Consider the following 25,668-nt stretch of genomic DNA (forward strand, 5'->3'; position numbering starts at 1 on the left):
CAGCACAGTGGGGAAGCGAACACTGACTCACCCGAGCACTCTGTCCGGCAATAAGCTGGTCATCTTCAGTTTGGACACTAGTCCTGCTGCGAGTATCATAGTCCTCCTGCTCAAAGTCAGAGTCATCTTCCAGCTCCTCTGGTGTCTGTGAGAAACACAAAGACAAAGTTGGGCAAAGAGTGAGAGAGAAAGTAAAAAAGAAAAAACCTCTTACATTGACAGCTGAAAAGGGCAATTTTCTTTGACTTCTTGCACCATTGTGTGGGAACCCTGAATAACAGAAAGCATAGGTTCTTCTGTGTTGTCATTTTCAGTATACAGTGTCTCATTGGGAGTTTTAGTTCAAATTCTGGCAGGGATGCCACACAATTAAAAGAGTCAAATCTCAGACTGAGACTCTGAAAATGGACATACAATATGTTTTAGTTCCCTCAACACTTGATTAAAAAACACAACGAAAGAGCGGGAAATGGCTTAAAGAGATTTGGTGAGTTAATCAGGTAGTTTTTCCTGCACCTCTTTCCCCTTGCCTACCTCTGTGCAATTAAATAACGAATGGGTGACAGTTTGAAAATGCAGATATTGGGAATTATAAGTATTTTTCCAGGTAACAGCATGAATTTACCAGCTTTGATGGAAAGCTAAGTTACCTGAGAGGAAAAAGAAACCAGTGACAGTGCCTTTTAACGTAGAAACCACCAACCAAACAATGAGACGAAATGTAGAGGTATTAATAGCAACAATTAGTTACTGTTTGACCACAAAATAATGAACAACTTGCATTTGAGCAATATTCAAAGGTAAATATCAGGACTCAGTTAAACAAGACCTCTCTCGGCAACTCTACTTCATTTCACATTCCGGTTAATTAAGACAAATATACAAAAAAGGTTGACAAGTTTTTAGTGCATTCAAGGGGGTCACAGTTTAACTTTGCAATGCTTTTCTTTATTTGGTCATTTTATGAAATGCAACAACTCATCAAGAATCTTTGCAACTGAGAAGAGCGAAGCAGATATCACCAAGATCTACTCAAAACTATTAATAGTATTACTCAATTATTTAATTAAAGATAAACAAACACCTATTAAAGTTTTTAGCCTGACCCTAAGTCAAAGGAGAACGAAAAACTACAACAATGCACTGTACGTATGTAAAAAAGACAGTCAAAGCAATATCTCCATTAAAGGGCTAATGTCAAAGACCATAAAATGTAGTTATAATGATCTAAACAACTGCCAGCAATATTAATTAATAAGAAGCTTGACTTGTTACTAACAACCTTGGGAATATTTAAATTGGATTTTCAAGATACATCTCAAGTATTATACAATAGTTTTCTGACAAAACTGCTGTTATTGCTCTACTGCAAATTGGAACACAAACACATAGCAGGATTTAATTTAAAGGAAGAAGTGACTTACATGTAAATATTAGAAGTGTTGCTTTTATCTGAATACATGATACAGAATAATATTGTATTTACTTCCTTTCTTTGAAGATGTATTATGTTTAAACATTGCAGTGTGGTGATTGTAATTCCTTAATGTTATTCGTTATTCTAAAAAGTGATGACAGTCCTTTGATTTCTCTGTTTTTCTTTTATTTCAAAGGGGAAAAGAATGGCGAGTGTTGTTTTTTGACAGAAATGCAGAGCCTTACTCCACCATGTTAAAACATCGCAAAAGCATTGTGAGCACAAACAATGTCTGGTCTCTCATCAAATAAAACAACTGGAATATGATTAAGTTATATCTTTTGCAACTGTTATAAGTGAGTGACAAAATAATTATTATGCATTTTTATATATCTGTGCTGGCTAAAAGAGGCTCTCTCACTAATTAGGGTTAGTGGGTTAGCCAGCTTACTTCAACACAGATTTGTTGATCTCATTTAATTGGGCAACAATCACCGTGGTAACATATTGTTTGCTGGATGGCTAAAACTTGGAGCACACTAGAGGATTTTCAACTCTGATTTCTGAATTGGCGATTCCAGGGACTCGAGATCTCACAGAAACTTGCGTGACCAAATGTGACTTTAGAGAAAAACAAACATGGAAGTGGACTGTGGTTGTCAGCTGGTTGCACTTGTGTGCTATGTTTTACAATCGAAAAGCAAAATAAGAGAAAAAAAAAGCTGTGGATGATGTCATGGCTGAGAAGACGGAATCGGCATGGCTTATAGATTTTGGAGTGTGAGCCGGAGTTGAAATAAAGTTTTATTGTTAGTAGGCAACATCTGGTTGGTGACACCTCCTGTTCACCACACTCTTATTGGCTATTGCGGGTTATTCTCAATATTCAATCGCTGTTCCTTTCACACTACAGGATTCGAAATCAGGGAGACTCTGATCCGGTTGGTAATATTAAGATTATGTCCTCAAACCCCTCACACTACAGGATCGTTTGGTCAAATAATTGGTTCAGACCAGCCTCAAATCGGGAATGCCCCCGCGATTGTCAGGGTTGAGGTGGACCCAAAATCTGCCCAATTATCCTCTAGTGTGGGGCTGGCATAACCTGCTGCAGAGCAGAGGATCAGATCAAAGCGTGTACATGTGTAAAGTCATCATTACTACATGAAGCTGACATTTTAAAAAGCCCTGAATTCACAGTGTTGTCACAATTATTCTTGTAAAGAGCACTGTGAGGTATTCTATTTATAGACTACCTTTTCATAATGATTAATTATCTTGTATATATAATAAATGTTTTAACCAAAACCTGTGCTCACATTGGTTATAAAGCAGCACTTCTACTAAACAAAACATTGCTTGTAGACCATAGCCTGTGGCAATAATGAATGAAATTTACTGTTAGCCTAGTGATTTTGCTGTATTTCCTTGTTGGTATTCCCAACAAGCCTGTTGGACTCCGATATTCTATCTCTCCTGGACATGAGGAACATAGAATCTTCTAATGGACTCAATTAGATAAGGATTGTATAAATAAAAAATAAAACAGATGCCCAATATGTCTTAATGAGGAGCAGTGATGAGCTGGAAAAAATTGGAAGACCATCCACAAACTGAAAATTAGCTCCTAATGATTCTCACACTGGTCAGGCCACATGGAGCTCCAATAGGAATTATTTTATTGAAGTCTTTTTATTTATCCATGATAGCAGGAAAACCCTTTTGTTTCACTTGTATAATGCCGTTTTTCTCATATTCATTTGTAAAAAATTCTTAATAAAAGCACAAATTCCACCTGTTTATTCTACTGAACGTGATGACAATTTCTTTAGTATATACATTTAGTTTTTGCCCCACTAAATCACAATATTTTTGCCTTGGTACTGACCTGATTTACTCATTGGAAATAATTATCTACTCTTGTCTCAAATTAAACACAGTACATTTGATTTATCGGCGATGCATATGATTATCTGCTTGTGACAATCTTTTCTCTCTTAATGTGAATGCATTTATAGCTGGATCCAAAAATGCAGGGTAACAGAACCAGATGTTTACCCGCTTCTCGAGACAGATTGTTAAGGATAGTCTACATATAGTAACGTCAAGAGACTTTCGACCCATTGAGGTTGGTGCCGCTATGGTTTTACTCCACCCTAATTCTTGCGTGGAGTTACTGTTTAGGTTGAGCAAAGGCAAATAATACAAAGACAGTCTGACTAAGGCCATGTTCACACAGGCATTAAAAAATGTGTGAAAAACTGCAGCCCTCTCATTCATTTCAGTGAGATCACTGTGTGGTACAGTCGGGACATCAACATGGAGGGCTCCAGTGAAAAAACGCATTTGGAAAAAAAAAAATTAAGAAAAGCTAACTAGTAGATTCTACAGTTTATCTTGTGATCATCCCAACAAAGGACTGAAATTATTATTATTGTGGTAACTTTTCAGAGGTGTATAAATCCTGCTTCTCAGTTATAAACCACTGTTCAGGCATCTGATATGCTATCTATTATTAAAACCAGCCTTCTCAGATTGTATTTCATCATACCACGGGTACCTGATACATACAGGCTCTCTTTCATTGCAGCCTCTTCCATTATTTTTTAATGCTGTGCTGCTTTTGGTCTTAACTTCCAGTAAGAGTTGAAAATTCTGCATGAGACAGGCTGTAGGTCAGTTTGTTGAGAATGGGAAAGAGTGTAAACATTGGTTATATTACAGCTGCTAGTCTCCAACCCCTGTTCAATTTCATACATGTTCAGTTCTAATGCTTGCTACTCCGGACTACTCTGCTCGGTGTTTGTGTGTGTGTGTGTGTGTGTGTGTGTGTGTGTGTGTGTGTGTGTGTGTGTGTGTGTGGGTACATAAAGACCAGGGCAAAACTATTTTTTTTAGAACTTTCATTATAACTTTACACTCCTCTCAAGACCTGCCTCAAATTTTAAACACTGTGGAGAATTGGTTTCTTAATCCATTGACTGCTCATAAGATCTGTGTTGTACAAATTCTAAAGGAGCCATTACTCAATTTAAGTGGGAGAAAAATAGCATAGACACATAAAAATGTGCACACAAAAAACTATCACATGTGGCACCAACATTTGCTATTTATATGATGGAGTTAGACAACAGAGAAAGCAAGGATCTTCCAAGTTGTTTCCTCAAGTAATTGAACTTGGATGGGATTATGAAGCCAGCTGGTCCTGGGCAGTTCAAAGCTGCCTGTTTTACATTATTTACTAACATCAAATTATTTTCCATAATTAGATTTTTTCCAGAGCTTCACTGGGAAACATTCCAGCCTGCATAAAGTTGAATAAATGAATTACATGGGGAAGAGAGAAGGGCCAGTTTGGGTGAAAAATGCAGATACCATAGCATCAGATTGGGTATATGAGCAAGAGGAGCTGCTGCTGTCATGTTGTTATGCAGCGTATTTATCATGACATTCTGTAAAATGTTCTGCCAGCTTTATAAAACAGATTATTTGACAGGTTTGACATCCCAAATGGGAATTCTGTTGAATTTTAGATTTTAATTACGGTTTTCTTCATCCTTAGGGCAGATACTGTATATTTTTGTCAGAGAACATACACTATTATCTATGATAGCCAGCAGCAGAGTTTGCTCTACCAACAATGCACCACAGAGGTGTCTATCTCAAATGAGAATGGAGAGGAAGAAACTGGCAACTGACAAATTTGTCTTGTGAGTCATGGTGACATTCACAAGGCGATGAATCTCATGACTCAAGAGATTTTATTCTCATAGGCTTTCATGAATAAATGCTTTGGTTTCTAACTCTGAAAGAGGAAAATTTCAAAATTAGTAATTACAATCTAAAATCACCATAATATGGTTTTTAAACCGATGGACTCTCGAATTGCTTATTTTGGATTACTAAACTGCAAAGGTGCTGTACTGATTTAGTTGTGAATTTGGCCAAAACTAACATCTGTTTCTTTTAAGGTATTTTTAATTTTATTCATTTATCTATTTATTTATTTATTTTTGGAGACTCATATCTATGTGGATGTATATGATGCCATGATTTTTGATATTTTTTATGTTTGTTTGCCAGCCTGTGAATTGTTCTTTTTCTTTTTTTTCATAATTTCCTGACAAAGCAGCCGTGTATGATTCAAATGTGCATATAAAAAAAGAAAAGACCATAATATGCGGGGTGAAATGATTGCAGAGCTTAATATAAACTCACTGACTGACTATTCATCAACACAAGGAAATAAACAAATTATTTAGACGTCTACATTCACAAAATACCCAATCAAATGTTTTAAATGTTTGAAGGAAGCCAGAAATGAACAAATTACCGCACTTGGTGTTGGTCAGCATTCCTTAACACATTCATTTCTGCCTAGCATTTCATGCTGAGCATTTACACAATTTCAGGGTAGTTCAGTGAGTGTTTTCATTTTGCTCTTTAAGAGGAGGTAATGCACATACCCTTATCATTAGGACAGCTTTCCGGATGTCACGGACACCGTCGTACACCAAACGGGATGCATCGATGAACTCATTCTCTTCAAAGGGCTGTGGGGGGTTCGTACTCAGTGCCTCTATAGCTACCTCCACTTGTTCAGCAAAACGGGGCATGACTGCAGGGACGAATAGGTAAGGAAGGGAGAGAGAGAGAACAAAATACAGATAAGATAAGAGTCAGGTTGATCACATGTTAGTTATCTGCCATTTCAAAATGATGAACACCTTATCAGTTAGAAAAGGGAAAATGGCATGGTGAAAGTACGGTTATTGATGTGTAGTATGTCGCATCGAGGACATGATCACAACCTTTTGTCTTGACATTTAATAGCAGCAGGAGTATCCCCTTGCATCAGTCTCTGCTCACTTGTGCACCTCAGGAAAAGGCAAGATGTCACCCTAAACCTCTGCTTAAGAGACGACATACCGTTTGCACATTGCACGCCAATTAGCCATTTCACCTTGGCTTACCCAACAGGAAGACTGGCCTGTCTGTTACAGATCTGTCTGTGCGTGTGCTGGCGTGTGGCATGTGGAAGTGTGTGTGTGTGTGTGTGTGTGTGACCTGTGCGAAGATGGCTGTGTGTGCTTCAGGGTTACAGTACAAGGACACTAATTTGCACGCTCAGCCTGTCAACTCGCAATGGTGATAAAGGGAAACAAAATCATCAGTCTTTTGAGCCAAACTAAAGCCAGGCAACAAAAGAAAAGTCCCTATTGACCATAAAAATGGTTGGTTTTATTGTCAGTATCAATTGGCCAGACCTTTTGTGTTTAAATGAATTGTGCTGAATGTGAATAGACATTATTCAATATTCAAGAATACAGGCTGAATGTTTGAATATTTAGCAGGCTACCTTTCCACGTAATCCCCTGCTGAGTCACAATATTGAATGCATAGCTTAATAATGTGTTTTTTCATATGAAGTTTGTGCTGTAGCAAATTATCATAACAAAGCTGTGGTTTACCTGGACAGACAGTCGGCAGTGTTACCGCTGTATGTGTCCCCTGTGCTCTGTCTGTCCCTTTTCCTCTCCTGTCTTCTCTGTAGGTTTGCCCAGGTACTACCTGATCTTTCATCAATGAGGTGCACCTGGACTGGGAATGAAGTGCTTAAAAGCTCCTGTGCCAGCATCAGAGGGGAGAGGCTGCTAGCGTGGGGACTGCTGGTCTTGCTGCCGCTCTGGGATTTTAATTTGTGTTGCTGTTGTGTTTTGAGTTTTTGTCTTTTTTAGTCTTGATTTAGCGTCCCAGTTGTTTTGTACACTTATGTTAATAAATTCCATGGATTTGGTTGTTTTAAAGGTGTTTTCTATGGTGGATTTGGGTCAGTGGTGGAGTGCTGTAATGACCCATAGGGCTGCCCAAGGATGGGGCGTAACACCAGGCAGAAAAGGTGTTCTTCATATTGCATTATCTATGGGTGTTTTTTTTAAAACACCACAAATGCCTACATTAGCAATATTATTTTATTACTCCAGGTATTTTCAGCAACAAATATGTACATATAAAGAGTGGATTTTTTGAGAGTAGATACCTGGTGTGATTTAAGACAACACCCTTTTCAGAGGAGAAGACAGGTCTAGGAAATGGAAAAACCTAAGAAAAGACAAAATAAAGTGTTCCAGCCTGGCTGGTGAGCCTCCACCAGAAAGCCAACTGTGTGATTTTCTTATTACTCTCCACACTTTCTTCCTCTCTTACATGTGGAGTGAACTAAATCAATTAACCAGCTAGCACTAAAGGTGTATCTGCAGTATACTTATTTGTCTGATATATAACATAAGCTATATTTCACCAAACATAAAAGGCACTACAAAAAGTCTCTCCCTTTTTCTTTTCATTTTTAATTCAGTTTAATCCACTTACTGGAGAAGCGTAAAATAGGCTTTTGGGAATTGCTGGGAAGGCGTTTTAAATAGAAATATTTAAATGTTCTCCAAGCTCTTAATGAGCAAAGTTGCTGATGGTAAGGGGCAATTTCACTCATTCCAGTTGAAAAATGATGAAGGGAATTAAATGTGACCGTGTAGGAATGGATTTTTTTCACTCCCTAAGCTTAAGCATAGTTTAAGTAAGAAGTTATGGAAGTACAATGAATGTTTAAAAACCTCACAGCAGAGATGGCGTGCCATGTGAGGTGTTTAACGAGCCTCCAACAGCAAAACCCTCACAGTTTTCTGATGCCTAAGCCTCAATTTTACATGAAGAAAGCTCAATTTAGACAATATATTATAAGAGGTAAAATAAAAAACACTTTCATACAAACAGCAACAGCATGAAAGTACAACATTAACCCTAAAATTGGGTGAATCAAAACTTTGACAGTTGAGTGTTTTTTTTTTTTTTTGAAGGTAACAGTTTTGCCTCATTTGAACGCAAAGCTTTTCACTCCCAGTATTACAATAGTGTGTTGGGTGGCCAATAACCTTATAGTTAAGTTGTAATATAATGAATGTTTCATGCATAATTACAGGGAAACATGAATACATTGTATATTACATAACATTATATTACTTATATCACTTAATTATTATACATTTACTATATTACCACTGTATTGTTGTATCTTTAAATTATATTATGTGCTATAGTGTAGTATTTTTTCTTTTCTATGATATATATTTCAGGGTATTTTACTGTGCTGCATTTTTAGTGCATTTTTTTGTTGACAAAAGATTACATGACTACTTATGTTAAAGCATTTGCTCGTAGTAATGAACCCACAGAGAACTATCACCCAACTGTGCAGTTCCACTCAGCTCTACAGAGCTTTGTAGCATCTTTCAGCTCATTGTTTTGGTTTTATGGCCCACAACGTTACTATTTTGGTTTGCTCTCACTGCTCTCCTCAGCTATTTTCAGCCAAAATGTAAAAACCCACTGTATGATGCCTGTCCAACACTAAACAGGAGACAGATAAGGTGAACATAGTGAAGCATTTATGGCCACAAAAAATGATAAGTCCCTCAGGATTTGGTGTAAACCAAAATAGCTACATTACATATAGTACACACATTATGGCTGTAGAGTTGCACTACTGAATTTCTTTAACACAAATATTCACAAAATTCACTTATATGGTCTAAGCTGGAATTGTACTGTAAAGGTATAAAGGTTTTATATGCCTTGTCTTTAATTTTGTTTTTTATTTTCATACATTACCTTTATTTATTTCATTCTTTTAGTATCTGTTTTGGCCTGTTTCTGAGCTGCTGTTGCATCTGAATTCTCAGTACACTCAATAACTCAATAAAAGCAATACAGTCTCAAAGATCTTTTGTACAACACTGACATAAAGTTGAAAAATTACAGCTATACGAAAAAAATCTGTGGGACCGTTGAAGGTTAGGAGATCAAGACGTCAGTGCTCCTTCTTTTAGCCTGCTTACCTCTCTGCTCTCCTATACTATAACCTTGGTTATGATGATTCACCTAACTCGTCATACTTGCGCTGCTACTCTCATAGCAATTTCCTCATCAGCACTCTCTCCTAACTCCCACCTCTATTTAAGCACTGATTAAGAGACCTTAACTCTTCTCCTTGCAAGCTATGAGTTTACCATCTGTTTAACATTCTTACTAAAACCTCTTTTCCCATTATTATAACAATGGATACAAACTTAAAGAGTGACTCATCTGTCTCAACAATTGTGCACTCTACACCTATAGGCTGTACCAGGAGGCCATTTTGAGTATTGAAGGTGCACTGACTCACTTTCCTGTTTCCCCTTAAGTACAAATTGCCACCTTTCTTCTCTATATTAGTGGCTTTTTAAATCAGTAATAGGGTAGTCTGATTAAAGATTTTAAAAGAAATACTCAATATTTATGGTAGTTGCTCTTACTTGGGTCAGTCACAGACTCTGGTCCTTAGAGCTATTACTTAAAAGGTGGACAGTGTGAAGTGTCTTTACTCCTATCCCTCTGCCTCTGCTGTGCTTTTTTTTTTAGTGGACTTGATCCACTGATTCAAAGACATGACATGTGGATGGCAGCGTGAGCATGTATGTTATTGCTTACTGCAAAAGTCTGGCGAAATCCCATTTACTGTGCCCCGATGTAGTAACAAGGAGCAACGCCACCCTGCCTCTCTAAATGGCACACTGACTTAGGCCATATATCAGATTTTTAATCTACCCTTTCCTGGCACCACATTAATGATCGACTTTAAAATTTGTCCCTTTTTTGAGGAGAAGATTAGTTTAAACACAGGGAGTTAGTTGGCAGAAAAAAGTCTTAGGGAAGAAGGAGGGAGAGGGGAAAGAGAGAGAAACCATAACCACTTTCCCATTAGGGTATTGATTTTTCTCCCTCTCAAGGACTTCAATCCTAGGCCCATGTGTAGACTGTTGGTAAGGAAACTATGGCTCAGCTTAACACAGAAGAGTTGTGTGCCTTGACTCAATATGAGAAAGAGGGATGGACAAGTTGAGACAAGGTCAAAGGGCAGGTATTTGTGATAAGTGTCCGGTGTTGATGTGGCAGCTGTCACTAAGACGGGCAAGTTGCTGCGCTTGGCCTGAGTGGTTGCCGGCATGAGCATGGGCATAATCAAATAAAAACACAAACAGCCACCTCAAAGACTCAAAGACACACACAGACACACAAACACACGCACACACACACACACACACACACACACACACACACACACACACACACACACACACACACACACTCACTCAGGTACAGGATTAATGTTTTACACATGCTCACCACTGACAAAAGGAAAAAAGGGGAGCACATCAATGAATTCCAATAAAATCCCTGCTCAAATCGCTTAGTGAAATCTTGGGTGACAGCTATTGATTTTTTGGTAGAGTCTAGTTAATTGGACTCAGTACCCTCTAAAAAGTGTATGGTCTTACATTCCTCTCCTTTGTTCAGTTCAATTAATCATCTTTCCCCCAGCTACAGAGTTCTCCTTGACTCCGTTCAAATACATAGACATCAAGTCTGTGAAGACTGAGGGGAAAGGGAGGCAAAAGTTCAAGAGGATCAATAAGTGCTTCATGGTCCACATCAGATGTGCATGGTAGCCCTTAAAAATCCCAATTACCACTAAGAGAGAAACAGGAAGGGGAAACACAACAGCTCTTCATCAAAGAGAAATATGGAGCCAATGAAACACTGATCTAACATAGTTCCTGGTTCCCCACCCTAACATCTCAATTAGCACCTACAATCAAGTGGACACCAAGCCTCATTAAAATTTAAGACAGAAGTCCTCCTTAAGGCCATGCAGCCAGTGTGACTTGCCTACTTGCTGCATATGTATAGACTATATCTTCCTAGCCCTTAGCTGGCCATCTTAAAATCAGCTGCTTGTGGGTGCGCCCATCCTCTTGTCAATGTAATGCTAGGTTTCCTGCTTAAGCTATTTATGCTGAGACAATGCTGTGCCTGGGTTCATGAGTTCCACAGGATGGAGCAGCTGCATCTGAATGGAATTTTACTTGAAAAATAAAACAGTGGGAGTTTAGTTTTAAAAACCAGCATCCTTTTTAGATGCAGAGCACCTCATGAAACTGTAACTAAATCACAAACTCATTCATGTTGGCGTGCTGTAGATTTTCCAGTTTGGTAAACATCAAACAAGTTGCACAAATGACCACCTGCGCCACTTATAGGAGAGTAATGTAGAAGCAGCAGCGGCATAAACCTGCAAATGTCGAGATATTGATGTTGCCATTTACAGGCAAAGACTGTCATAGCTGCTGAAGTTTTAACACTTTTATCACCTACAGGACAAACAGCCTGTTTACAAATAGGTCCTGTTTTCTTGCTGTACAGCTTGGTTTTTCAGGTTTAACATTTAAAACTTCTACCATTTGTTAGAGTAAATAAAATATTGAATAAAAATACATAATTGTGCAACACTTACCTGCAGTAGGTATCAAATATTTAAACAGAATTATAATTCAGCTTGCGGCTGCACAACATCAACCATTAGCTTTTGAGGATTTTGTAAATAAATTATAATGTTTTCCCTTCATAAACATCTATGAACCAGAGAGTTCCAGTAAATGCCAACTGACTGCAGAAACTATCACCTATCCAGAATTAACAATTCTACCAATAAATCAACAAGTCCTCGAAATTACTTAAAATACATTGTTTGTCCATGTCCTCTAGAACTGCATATATATAAGCTTCCTCTGCCTCTATCAACAGACTGACATCATTTGTCAATTACAAATCACTGTTGGAAAATAAATCGGTTTTATGTTGTGACACTTAATGTAGCACCATCACCTTAATTTCTACTTTGCTCCCATCAATATTACTATGGCCGCTTAAGGGCTTTGTTTATTGAACGTAAACAGTTGTTGTTCTGGGGCACTTCCTGAAATGACTGATGTTGTCGTTGTTCTAGGGAATAAAGTCCTCAGTAAACAGTTATGTAACATTCAACTTTGCAGTTGAAATATTAAGAACCAAAGACAGAAGTCAACCCACACTGATCATTTTCCTGTGCTGTTTTCTTTTTGGCCTCTGCATCCCACCATCCCTGTTCTTTTCTCTGGACAAATAAAATCTGGCGCTGACACTGAGAATAGTGTGAACAATGTACTCTTCTCAGTAATCAGAAGAGAGCTGCGTCTTACATTTTGCAGGTTGCAAATCTAAAATGTAAAACCTTGAAAAGTGCAGCTATAAAATGGAAATTACTGCAGCTGTAACACTCCTTTCCAACAGGTGGTACACATGTTAAATTTGCAGAGGCTAGTACGTTCCTATAGGTGGTGCACATCCGTGTGTCTACATCTGCAGATCTAAACTGTTGCAACTATTACTTTTCATGTTGACAAGGTAGTAAATATTAGACTCTGTTGAAGTATTGGCTGTGCCTGGTTTCTGGGTTTTTTGCATCATTGGCAGTGTGTGCCATTGTTCTAATCTTGGGGGAAATGTATTCATACCGTAATGTGTTATCAGCAAAACTCTCAATTAGAGGTTAGATCAAAATATTGTGTCATTTGTTTTCTTAGGACTACGTTTTATTGCAGTCAACAGTGTAGTCCTTACAGGTTCCAATATTAACTGCAACAAGTACAGTACAGTATCCTAGTGTGTAGGTGTGAACTAATCCATATAGACCACTGTTGGCTATGTTTGAACTTTCATCAGTTTTACTAGAGAATAAGATTTGAATGTAGAGCTTCATTCAGTAAAGCTATAACGGCCATCACATGTAAGAAAAGGTATTGAATTTCCCAAAGATATATTGTGTATCTAGGCCGAAGTTGGACAAATACCCCAATCTGTTAAGCTAATGGTATAATTATCGAAATCTTTTATCTAATCCCTGTTTTGATTAAAGCATTCAGGTAGTAGGCTTCTTATTTTAAACAATTAGATTTACATTATGATGTAATCTAATGGTTTAAAGAAAGAAGATACAGAATAAAAAAATCAGTGGGCAATCGATATGATGCTGCAACACCAACAGTTCTCCATTCGTTGTTCTCAGTAATGCTGACATACTGTAATGCTTCTGGGTTCTGCTGACTCTAGAAACAATCCCCATATTCCATGGAGAATTAACAGAACGGCAGCACAATTATATAGTCTAGGTGTGTGACAAGGTTATGGTCATACAAAATTGACCTTAAGTGTCCACGAGATATTGCCACTGTACTTCATCAATTAATTACCCCAATCAATTGAACTGAATTATGCAATAATAGAACAGAATGTGCTTAAGATACCATATAACTAGTACTGTAGGTAGTCCATTAGGGTGGAGTTGAGTGCCAGAAGAAGGGCTTAGACAGATGGCTGTGTGAACACACGTGACTCACCTAATGCTGTTTGCGACTTATCATCTAGCAGGGAAGGGAGCTGATTGTGCCTCTCAATTATCCTGGCAGATGAAAGTAACGAGCGAAACAATAGATATACCGCCCCACTAAATGGGCATTAATGGAAGAGATAGAAACTGGGGGAGGGATGGAAGGGCGAGAATGGAGAAAAAAAAGAAGGAGGAGGGGGGATGCTAGTGTAAAAAAGGGATTGTGGTCTCATTTGATTCTGGTGGGCAGGTAATTGCTAGATTACATCTTTCCTTTCATCCTGTGTTTTTGTTTGTCCACCTTTCATAATGGTAAATTTTTTAAAAGGCATATTAGCGCCTTCTTTTGAGGGATTTGTGGAGCTATTTCACAGAACAAAATTGTTTTTCAGGAAAATAAAGACACCAGACTTTTTCTTCTTTCTTTGTGTTTGGACTCTTTCTAAACACAATCCACACTAACATACAGTAATACCCTCAACAAGACTGCATTAATGAAAAGAAACACTAACTAGTTTGCTGCTCAGTTTCTGAACCATTTGTGTGTTGTAAGGATGCATTTGTACAAAAAAGTTGTGGAGAAAAAAAATGGAGTTGAAACAACAAGTGATGGCAAAAGTCATTTTCTGAGTTTGGTATGTGCCGAGTTTGCACTGCTACGTAATGCCTCCAGGAAATAACAACATCCACACAGTCTGGGTCCAGCATTGACAAAAGCCTTCTCCCTTTTACTCGGCTTTTACATACTGCTACATATTGCTAAACTAACCATTAGCAAATGTTACATACTCACTCAAGTACTGTGTGATAATGTTTATCTTTAAGTTGTTGACTAATTGACAGCTTACTGTTTATGTATAAAAAACCCAAATACTTAACTCAAACTGATGTGACTTTGCTGCTGGTTAAAAGGTGATATCAGCTCCCTGTAATTGCTGAAATGCTATAGGTACGCTGAAGAGTACCGAAGAGACCACTTAGGTGCTTCAGGGCTTGCCAAATTCATTCATGCACCAGTATCAAGCAGTCGCATTCCTGTCTGCCAGACTCACTGCTGCAGTTTAGTTGATAGTTAGAATACCTGCAGTGCATCTTAGTGTTGATAACTGTTTTGCATAGGAATCTAGATATTTGAATCATCTCTATTCATTTCTTATTCCTGCTCCTGTGATGGTACAATATTCATGCATGTCTGTATAGTTTTGTAGATGTACAGTAAGAAAAAATATACAAGTAGAATCAACACAATAATCACTCTAAGTACAGTAAAACAAGCTCTGATTTCATAAGTCATGAGTTCAATGTAGCCCTCACCTTGATATTTTTGAAGGATAATTAAGAAATTCCTTTTCACTTAATATCGGCACATCCTCTTGGTGTGTTCTATTGACCTAAAAGGTACAAAGCTCTCTATACTCCAAAACACTAAATTCTCAAAAGCTTTGACATATTTAGAAATCCAACCCAGTATAGACCACGACAACACAACACTTGAACTTCCCAGCACTAAATACATCTCTAAAAAATTCTCTAATACTCCCTATTACATCCTAATATCCCTTGTGCTGAGAAAAGTATGCAGTCAATTTTCTTCGACACAATAATTTCTTCATTTTAGGCAGGACTGCGACATGTGTTGGCCCCGTGTCTGGTCTGCCACAAGGATTCACTCAGGTCTCCTGGAATGGGCTATGACACAGAAGCTGCACAGTGATGGAGGCAAAAATAACAGATGAAAAATGGTTGAGAAGTGTGTGGCAGAGGAGTGAACAGGTGGTGCCCACGGTTTGTGTTTGAGCCAAGACACTGATTGAAACTGTGGGACACTGGGCATGCAGGCAATTAAGGTGTATCTGTAAGTCAATCACCAGATTGAGAAGCTAATGTGAGTGCTAGAGAGTTTGTGTATTTTTGTGTGTGTAAGACTACTCCTCATTAAAGTAGCTTAATTTAACAAACGCTTGTAGCAAAATGTGTGATTCAAGCACAGTTCCAAGGGTGAAAGATACTGTATTAATCTTCTCACTGTAATAAAATAAACTGTAGCTCCACACCAGCTTTGTGTATAGTGCACTAACCAGTCTCAGACAGAAGCTTGATGGACTCCAGCACACGCTCAGTGTACACCCCAGGTTCGTAGTTTTCCATCTCAGCGTTTATGATGTGGACCACACGAGCAGCTCGGCCCCGGATGGCTCCGGCAGTTCGGTCAAGAGTGTCCACATCTCCCTCTTGCAGAGCAATTACGCATTTGTTGACATCCTCAAGGATGTGGTTCTCTATGGAGAAGCAAAAAAGACAGTGAAAGTAATTGGAGAGACCCAATGTCTTCACTTGTTGTTGTTTCGCTTGTTGAGAGAAATTATATTTATATAATGTTTGGATTCTTCAGAAGATAATTATTTTTTCTTGTGAATGGAAATCAGTTGGTTCTTTAATATCGTGTGCTGATGATTTATGTTTCTCAATGACCAAAGTCAATGAGTTGTCCTTTATATAATTCTGAACAATCACAATTCAGTTAATCAAACCATCTATTTCTTATAAAAAAAACATGCAAACAAATTTACCAGTGCAACAAAAGTGTACCTATCATGAACTTAATACATGTTATGTATTTAGACAATGAACTCCTTATAGATTTACCTTATAACATACATACAACAAAACGCAAACAGACAAAATGGAACAAAACACAATTCAAGCACCCCCCCGAAAAGAAACAAAAAAGCAAACAAACTAAAAAAAAACAAAAACTCCAAAACAGCCATTTGTTTTCTGCTTGTTTTGCTTTCTGACTTCATTGTTGAACTGCTGTGTTTTTCTTCCAATTTTCTCTATTGTTCTATTGTTTACACAGGGAAAACTTCTTCAACTTGTTGTTTGAAGCTACCAGCCACTAAATAAATCTATTACTGTGAGTGAGTGAAAATTAGGAACACGTGGCCCATTTTCAGCCAATCTGTGAAGCATTTGTGCTTTATTGGCTCATACCTGACACCGAAAGGAAGTCATCCACAGAGGTGATGTCGTCCACAGCCTCAGTCAGGATGCGCACCTGCTTCTCCCACTGATCCTTGAAAACGTCCATGTTGTCCTGGGCCACCTTGCTTTGGGGTCGGGCAGCCAGAGTGAGTGCAGCGTTGATAACCTGGCATGTAAGAAGGGTTAACGGTGTTATTAAGTACAAATACTTTATGTGGATATATGTGAGCGTATGTGTACTTGTGTAGATAGTAACTGTTCAAGTCAACAAGTTACTGGCTTCAAACCCACTCTCGCACATTTGTGAGTCCTCCTGGGAGGAAAACACATTTGTATTACTTTTTAACATGAGGTACTGTATATACCTCTTTTTGTCAAAACCAATGAAAATCATGCACTAGTCCATCTCTCACTCCTCCCATTCTTTCCTACTGAAGGTTTAATTCTTTAAAAACAGGTCACATATATAGTAGTTTTAGTTTTTATCATGGGTTTTAGCAGAAGTTTCTCAAGCGGGCATAAAAGGAGCATTTGTTGTGAACTATTTTTAGCTCAAGATTAATACATATAGTGATGTTCTACTGAGTATTTATGGGAGCAAGACAAGGTTTGTGGGATTGACTCAAACTACAGAGCCCTATTTTCATGTTAATGAAGGGTTCCTAACCCCCAACTGTGTCTCATTTATGTGTTTTTAACAGTTTATAGACAGGAGTAGAGGTCTATGGCACAAAAGAATGAGCTATGTCAGGCTTTGACTACACAGGGGATACTTGTTGATAGGATAAATTCATTGTTGGTTTTGGTTTTTCCATGGGATTTATCGAAAAGGGTGGGTCTAATCTAATATGAGCTTGTTTGGGGGCAAATACCAGGAGAAGAGTAGAGGTATGAACATATGAGAACGGCGTACTGCACATAAAGTTTTTGTTGAGACCATGATGGGCAATGAACGATAACCCTCATCCATGAAGTACAGTGGATTCAGAAAGTCTTCAGACCCTTTCACTTTTTGCATACTTTATTGTGTTGTAGATATAATTTTAGATGGATAAATTGTTTACCATTTTGCACATCAATCGACACTCAGTAATTGATAATGACATGTTTTTAGGACTTTTGTTCAGTACTTGGTAGAAGCCCCTTTGGAAGCAATTACAGCTTCAAGTCTTCTTGGGTAAGTCTCTACAAGATTTGCAAACCTGGATTTTTTCTGACATATCTTCTCAAGCTCTGTCAGATTGGATGGGAAGCCTCTGTGAACTGCCATCTTCAGGTTTTTCCAAAGATGTTCTATGGGTTTAAATCTGGGTTTTGCCTGGGCCACTTAAGGACATTCAGAGACTTGTCCCAAAGCCAATCCAGTGTTGTGTTTGCTTTTTTCTTCAGGTCACTGTTGTGCTGATAGGTGAACCGTCACCCCAGTCTCAGTTTGAGTGCACTCTGGAGGAGGTGTTCTTCAAGGACCTCTCCGTATTTGGCTGCTTTCATTCTTCCATCAATTCTGACCAGTCTCCCTTTCCCTGCTGCTGAGAAGCACCTCTGTAGCACGGTATTAGCCAGGTAATGAGTAGTGCCTGGTGTTTGGCGAACATAGTGCTTACAGTTCTGTCGAAAGAGTTCGCTTTTTGTCTCATCAGACCAGTAAATATTTTTCCTCAAGCACTGTCCTTTAAATGCCCTTTGGCAAACTCCAAGGGGGATATCATATACCTTATACTCAAATTGGCTTTGTCTAGCCACTCTACCATAAAGGCCTGATTGACGGAGTGCTGCTGAGATGATTGTCCTTCCAGCAGGTTCTCACCTCTCTGCAGACAACTTCCGAAGCTCTGTTAGAGTGACTGTTGGGTTGTTGGTAACCTCCCTGCCCAGGGCCTGTCTTGCCAGCTTACTTAGTTTTGCTGGGTGGCCAGCTCAAAGGAGCCTTGGTGGTTCCAAAGTTCCACTGGTGCACTCCAGTCAAGGTCTAAGCACATCTCAAGGATAATTAAAGCTAACAGGATGTACTTGACCACAATTTTTGAGCGCCACAGCAAATTGCCTGAATACTTCAGTAAATGTGAGATTTCAGTTTTTGATTTTTAAAAAAAAAATTGCAAACATTTCTAAAAACATTCAATTAATGATTATTAAGTGTACATATGTGTGTAAAAATGTCAATTTAATCAATTTAAAATATTACCTTCATCACAATAAAAGGTGCAAAAACTGAAGGGAGCTGAATACTTCATAAAGCCACTGTATTTCACGTTAGTTTCAGTCTGTGTCTGTTTGTTAACCTAAATGACCTGAATGCTGTTGCCTGTTAGTAGCTGGTACAACTAAAAGGCTTTATGTAGTAAAGTAAATCCCCTAGACCTAACAACAAAACATTTCACCAGTACCACCTGTGCCATGACAAAAAAAAATACCACCAGACTTACCCTTTAAACGCACTGTCAGTAACATGTGTTGTTTAAAAGAAATAACACAAATGTGTCCTGTCCAGAGGACCGATGGGTGTATTACAAGGATGTAATGTTTTTACAGCTTGAAGAGAGCCAGGTTATCTTTTCAAAAAAATGGCAAGTATCTTGACTTCAAGAGTCTGATCTGTTTAAGATAGAACATTTGGCCTCAAGCCAAAAAAGATCAACACTTCACAGGATTTTAAGATGATAGAAATAAAATAGCTCTTTTATACATAGGCAAATTATGTCCCTATATTCCATTTTTTTAGATAAGGAACATTGTGCTGAGACTCTTCATATCAACACACTTAAGAACTTAAGGACAGGCAGAACTAATCATATCACTATGACAGCTGCCATGTGTACTTTAACCACAAGGACTGAGTTTTATTCTCCCTACTCTTCATCACTTCTTGCTTTTTAGATACTGTCTTAGTTACATTAATGTGATGTAGCAAAAGAGACACTATGATATGGCAGTTGCTCAGGTTGTTGTTGTCTGTGTGTTTGCATGTTTGCAGATAAGGGACTGGGTTTACCTCTAACCTGAACAGCTGGAAATATCTCTCTTTGTTCCACCTCCTCTTTGCTCCCTCTTCCTCAGTCACAAAATCTGTCTACTATTTTTTTTAATCTGTCTGTGTTGAGCATTGCCAAGAGGTATCAGGAAATGGTTCCTCCCCAGGTTTTTTAAGTGAGTGGGTCTCAGCAGGTGTGCATAGTAGAGCCTTGACATTAGATCCTGAATCTTAAAATCAGCCTCCCTTCTTCATTTCTCTTCTCCATTACTATGTTGGGTCCCATGTGAATAAGGCCTACCATTAACCTTGGGAACAACAGATTGATTTTAACATCCTCCTTTGCTTGCATCCAGAAAACCAGCACCACAAGGTCCTCCTACACATTATTCATAGCTTTTCCTTCCAGTCTACCAACTATAAGTCTTTCTCTGACATTTCTAGCTATTCCAATTTCTAGAAAGCCTCTTAAGATACTGCTTTGAGCTGAATAGGAGAGTTAATAATGCTTGTGCAAAGATCGCTTTATTATGGGATGAAAGTACTATTTTAAGTCCTCACCTGTGGACATAGGCTGTCAATTTGGGTGGCAGCCATTCGAACCAACTTCACACCCTCTTCATTGTTGGAGATGGAGCAAGCCAGGTTGGCCACCTGAATAAAGAAAGCAAAAAAATGACACAATGCTTATAACCTGAAGCTGAATGCTTTTTACCCGATGGTCATGAGCAACAAAAAGTTTTCCCATCACACCGGGAGATTTAACACTGAAGAGGATAAGTTCGCACTTTTTTTGGGTCTGTCTTAAAACAACATTCACCCTTCCATTAGGGCATTTGTCTAATTTTGACGACTCATATTATTTCCAGCTGAAGGTTAGAATGCATTTTTCCACAGAACGAGTAGTGTGGATTTTGTTCCCCATTACTTAAATTAGAATTGCACTAGAACAAGATCATAGCCAGTACGGAGAGAATGAAGAAATACAGCAACCAAAAACCATTTCTATGTCCATATGGGCATTTGAGTCTTCTTTTAAGATAGATGTGAAATATGATTAAATTGTTTTTCAACGTGTGGAGAATAGATACATGGATAATGCACATAGATTCAGTACAGTGCTTCCTTTCTGTCTTGCTATCTGTGCAGAAAATCATTGTGGCACTTCCATTTTTGCGCTTTACAGTTTGTGGCGCTAAATTTGTAAATGAGCAGTACATGAAAGATGTTTTGGAATGTCTAACAGATTATGTCTGGGATTTTTTTTTTACTGATGGTACAGACCCTAAATTAGATTAGCAGTTACATTACGACAGAGGGTATGAATGTCAAGAATGGTTGTGACATAGCACAGTGACATAGCATAGGTTGGAATATAGCGCTCAGTAGCAGCAAGGTAATTGGATTCATTCAGATCCAAAATGGGCAGGTTCACACAATATGTGTACGGAAAGCTGAATTCATTAGGTTGACAATTCCAGCACAGCTCTGATGCATGACAAGCATACCGGAGTCATTATGGTACTTGGTGGTGCGAAGAGGTGCTTTATTGTATGATTAAGGTGCCAGACGGTTTTTATGTCTGAAACAACCCTTAGTTTGATTCCTGTCGGTTTTTATATCATGGTACAGTTTCTTGATAACACGTTTCGAACCTGACTCCTTCATGGGAGACATACAGTAGCTTATCCCAGTCAATTTTTGAACTTAATGTCAGGATAATTTTGGTACAAAGCTGTACTAATAGCTTAGAAAATGTATCTAGTATGCAGTATACTGCACACTGGTTGAATTAATAATTTAAAAAAAGGTATCAAATATCAGAGGTGCTATAAAACATTTCAAACCATCACAAGCACCTGACTCAGAATTTCTTTATGACAGAAACCCACACACACAGTCTGCTGTATTCCCATTGGAAGTCATCATATTTCTCCACACTATCACTATATTGCACAGTTAATTTTCATAATTCAGACTCTATATAATTGAATACAACCCTTAAGTAAATCAGATTTCAGCATGAGCCCGGGCTTTGAAACTGAGCTAAACAGACACATGCCTGTTGGCAGCAAAAGATGCCAGTCTGTATTAGCACTTCTAGTGCTCCCATGTCACTGTTTGAGGCAAATTGAGGTAAATCAAATTTGTGTTAGAGGACTCTTGCTTAGAGCTCTGTCTCTTTACTCATGACAGCAATGAGCACATTGATGGATTACAGTCCTTTATGTGAAGCAGTGTGTGTATGTGTTTAAATGGCGTGTGTGTGACAGAGAGAAACACAGTGTGATTGAGACTCTGTGTTCCACGTAAACACGAGTGGCTGTTTGGCAAAACAAAAACAAAGTATAATTTAAAGGACAGTTCCAGCACAATTGAAATTTCCTGCATTGACTTACTGTTTACATTACTGTTAACTATACACATAGTTTCCCAGAACCGCTATTATGTTGTGACATATTTGCAATTTTTTTCCTTGTATTTGGAAAGTAAATTTGACATGTATGCTATGTAGTTTTGTTTTGACCAAAAAGTTCCAGTAAAGAAAAGGGTGGCCAATTTAAGCCATCATTGTTTAAAATTCAGTTATATTTTCTTTTTAATTTAACTGACTAAAGCCGGTTGAACAACCCTGCTTTGGTTTTTCTCTTGGCTTCTTACTGATAGAAAACTTGCTATCGTATTTTTAACCTATCTCTCCTCTTCTAAATATACACATTAATATGGTGACATGATGAATGGATCTATTTTGAGAACTTTTTTTTTAATTTTTTCACCAATACAACGTGGTTTAAGTTTGTGAGCTAAAACTGAAATCCCACTGAAAACGTCCTTGAATAACAAACCCTTTACGTCCCATTTACTGTGTCTCACTGAAGTAAGACTCATTCAAGAAGTGAATTTCCATTTAGCTGTTTTTCCAATTATAGTATAATTGCAGTACCTGACCAGCAGAAAGCAAGTCTCTTCTCTCTGTCTTTATTCACTTACATAGTTCCCTTTCTCTCGTTTGGCTCAGGCCCTTAGCGGCCTTCTGACTGCTGCAGTGGGCCCATGTGAGGCAAAGGGGCAGAGGGCTTCCTGGAGTCTGGAAACATGCCCAACAGGCACACTCCCACTCCCTCTTACCCAACACAGAAAGCTGTGCCAGGGCCAATGCTGCAACATCCAGCCAAAACTACTAATTGCAATTATCTAAGGAAGTGCTTCTCCTTTGAGGTTGTTTTTTTTCCCCCAAAGAGTGGAGGGAAAAACCAAGACAAAAGGTTTGAGACTATACCATGCAAGCATAATTCTGATATGGTCAAGGATGCTGGAACAGAATACGCAATTCAAAGAAGCACGTTTGTGTGTGTATGTGTGTGTGTGTGTGTGTGTGTGTGTGTTGTGAGAGAGAGAGAGAGAGAGAGAGAGAGAGAGGGAGCAATAGAGAGAGAGCTCTGCTGAATGCCCATTCTTCATTTTAGCCTTGAACAAAGAACTATCGATTTTGTCCTTTAGCTCTGCCCAGGATAATCACTTCAATTCTAATTTGATGAAGGTTTCCACTGCAATTGGAGAGATGTGCATTCTCATGTGTGCTATCTAAATCACCTAAATGGAGCTGAGAAACTGAAAATAGATCTGATAGTGTCATTTTTCTCCCATTTTTTTAGTCAGGGGGTTGATACTGAGAACCTCAAATCTATCGTCAGGAAGTAATGATGATGGTAATATATTAAATGACATCTTAGCAGTGTCCCTTTATTGCTATTTAGCACTATATGCGTACAATGCACATAATCATTCTATCTCCATGTAATCTCAAGAATCTCCTCTTTGTGGTACCTCCTTATGTAATGCCTAAAACTTTTTGACAGATTACTTTCTTTTAAAAAAAATCTTTTATCATTCTTGATAGAGTGGACACTTTTCCGAGAGTGACTGTGCTAAAGAACAGGAAAGCTGAGCCAGAAGAAGACACTCCTTGCTTCACTCAGGGCAGTCAGCGCTCCCCTAAACCATGCAATTTCTACTGCCATTTCCAGCAGCTACACCACACAAATCACCCTTACAGTAACTAATTCTCAAGAACGTCTAATAGAGCTGGTAATAGCCAAGGAGCTGGGCACAACAGCTTCGCCTGAGGAAGAAGCAGGAAGTGGACCTGAAAAGGAGAAGAATGGCAGTAGAAGAAGCAATCAGTGGGAATGACATTTTAAGTTACAGTATGTGATGTAAGATGGAAGTATTTTGTCCCATTAAAAGTCTGTCATCTGAATGTCTTTCATCCCTTTCCAATGCACAAAACCACCAGAATTTTTAATTCATTTTTTTTTGACTCTACCAATTATGCACACACGTGAGCACTGACATACTGTCTCTCTCTTTCTCTCCCACACACACACACACACACACACACACACACACACACACACACACACACACACACACACACACACACACACACACACAGTAAATAAATCAGGCTGTCAACATAGATGGAGCAGAACATGTAACAGGGGAATACAGTATGCAGACTGTGAAACAATTACAGGCCTGGCCTCGCAGGAGCACTTCTATTTGTTTTAGTCATGAGCTGTCAGCTCCCAACGGTGACGCCTGTATATACAATGTATGGACCGGAGGTGACGGAAACAGGTTAAGGTGCATGACATTAGGTAACACCAGATGTTAAGGTTGTGTGAGGTTCAAGTCTACAGGGGATATCAAGCAGCAGGAGCTGACGACCTGCTGTGACTAACTGTGAACCACGCCTTTGAAAATCAATCCCTATTAAGGAGTGAAGCACGTATTGCTTCAGGAAGAATGCCCAACGGGCTCGCAACAACATCAAAAGGCATAACAGACCTTGCAGCATTTTAAACAAAAAAAGTGTTAAATAACAAGAACAAAAGCAATAGATTTCCGAACATGTTCGCAACAATCACAATGTTTGTAATGTGTATTCTACACTTTTTCAGATGAAGGCAGTTCTTGATTGGTGGATATCTAACTTTCCAAACAACAAAGTTAACATCATAACCTGTGTAAGACAATCAAACAGTCTACTCTTTCTTTTTCTTGCATGCTGAGGTTACAACATGATCTGAAATTAGGGAATGTCTTCGTGAGTCATTTTGATTACAGATTGCTGTTTAATTTCTTCCTTTTTTGCATCTTACCACCCACCCTCACCTGAGAGACAAAGTGGACCTAAACTGTGATTGACTCTAATGCACTTAGAAGTTCTCTCTACACTTCCTAACTCAGAATGGAAATGAGTTTAAGTTACTGTTTACTAAGTGACAGGTCCACTAATATGTGGCTGACTGGGATACAATCCTACACTTCTCCACACACATTGTCTCCCTGCAGATCCCGGGTTCACCAACTGCACGCATACAGAAGCAGCCGCTGGCATGAATACAAACACACACAGACACAAAGATTGTCTCTCATTATTTCAAATGCCCAAATCTTTGAGATAAAAATAGCTGCTTAATAATAGCCCCAAACAGTATAGTGTTCACCAACTAGTGAACAATCGGGGAAGCAACCCTGCATTAGATCGAGAGGATTCAAAAAAAAGGTGGGGGGGTGAATAGGCTCATGTAAATGGGATGATATACAGAACATGCAAGATGACAATACTGATTAATCAGAAGAATAAAAAAGAATTTTTAGGTCACCTTCATATGAAGAAATATAGAAATGCCTTGTTGGTCAGGTTTACTATTGTAGATCCCAGCCAATGTTTTTTTCTTTAGAAAACAAGCTTAAAAACAAAACTGTTCAAAAACACGCTAACTTGAAAAGAAATAAAATAAAAAAACAAGAGTGTGACTACCAAACTACCTTAATCTCATAATGAAATGACATACATTACATTATAACTGCTTTAATTTACATTTGTTATTGCAAGTATACCCAGGGTTTTCTTATATTCAGTGCTGCTAAACTGTAAGTGGCCAAGGAGTTTAAAAGAATCATGTTAAGACGTGCAAAGAGGCC

General features: G+C 38.5%; 1 protein-coding gene across 2 annotated transcripts in view; it reads right to left on the reverse strand.

Annotated features, from left to right (window-relative positions):
• The window catches only part of ctnna2 (catenin (cadherin-associated protein), alpha 2), a 347,985-nt gene that overhangs the window by 18,873 nt on the left and 303,444 nt on the right, over positions 1 to 25,668 (reverse strand). For both annotated transcript variants that reach the window (XM_040147173.1, XM_040147174.1), the window contains exons 10-14: positions 20,236 to 20,328; positions 16,713 to 16,869; positions 15,797 to 15,997; positions 5,884 to 6,035; positions 32 to 145 (exon numbers count right to left, since the gene is read on the reverse strand). In XM_040147173.1, the coding sequence (XP_040003107.1) occupies positions 32 to 145; positions 5,884 to 6,035; positions 15,797 to 15,997; positions 16,713 to 16,869; positions 20,236 to 20,328 (717 nt within the window). The remainder of the gene's footprint in view (positions 1 to 31; positions 146 to 5,883; positions 6,036 to 15,796; positions 15,998 to 16,712; positions 16,870 to 20,235; positions 20,329 to 25,668) is intronic.

Source organism: Xiphias gladius, chromosome 15, assembly GCF_016859285.1.
Source record: "Xiphias gladius isolate SHS-SW01 ecotype Sanya breed wild chromosome 15, ASM1685928v1, whole genome shotgun sequence".
NCBI lineage: Eukaryota > Metazoa > Chordata > Actinopteri > Istiophoriformes > Xiphiidae > Xiphias > Xiphias gladius.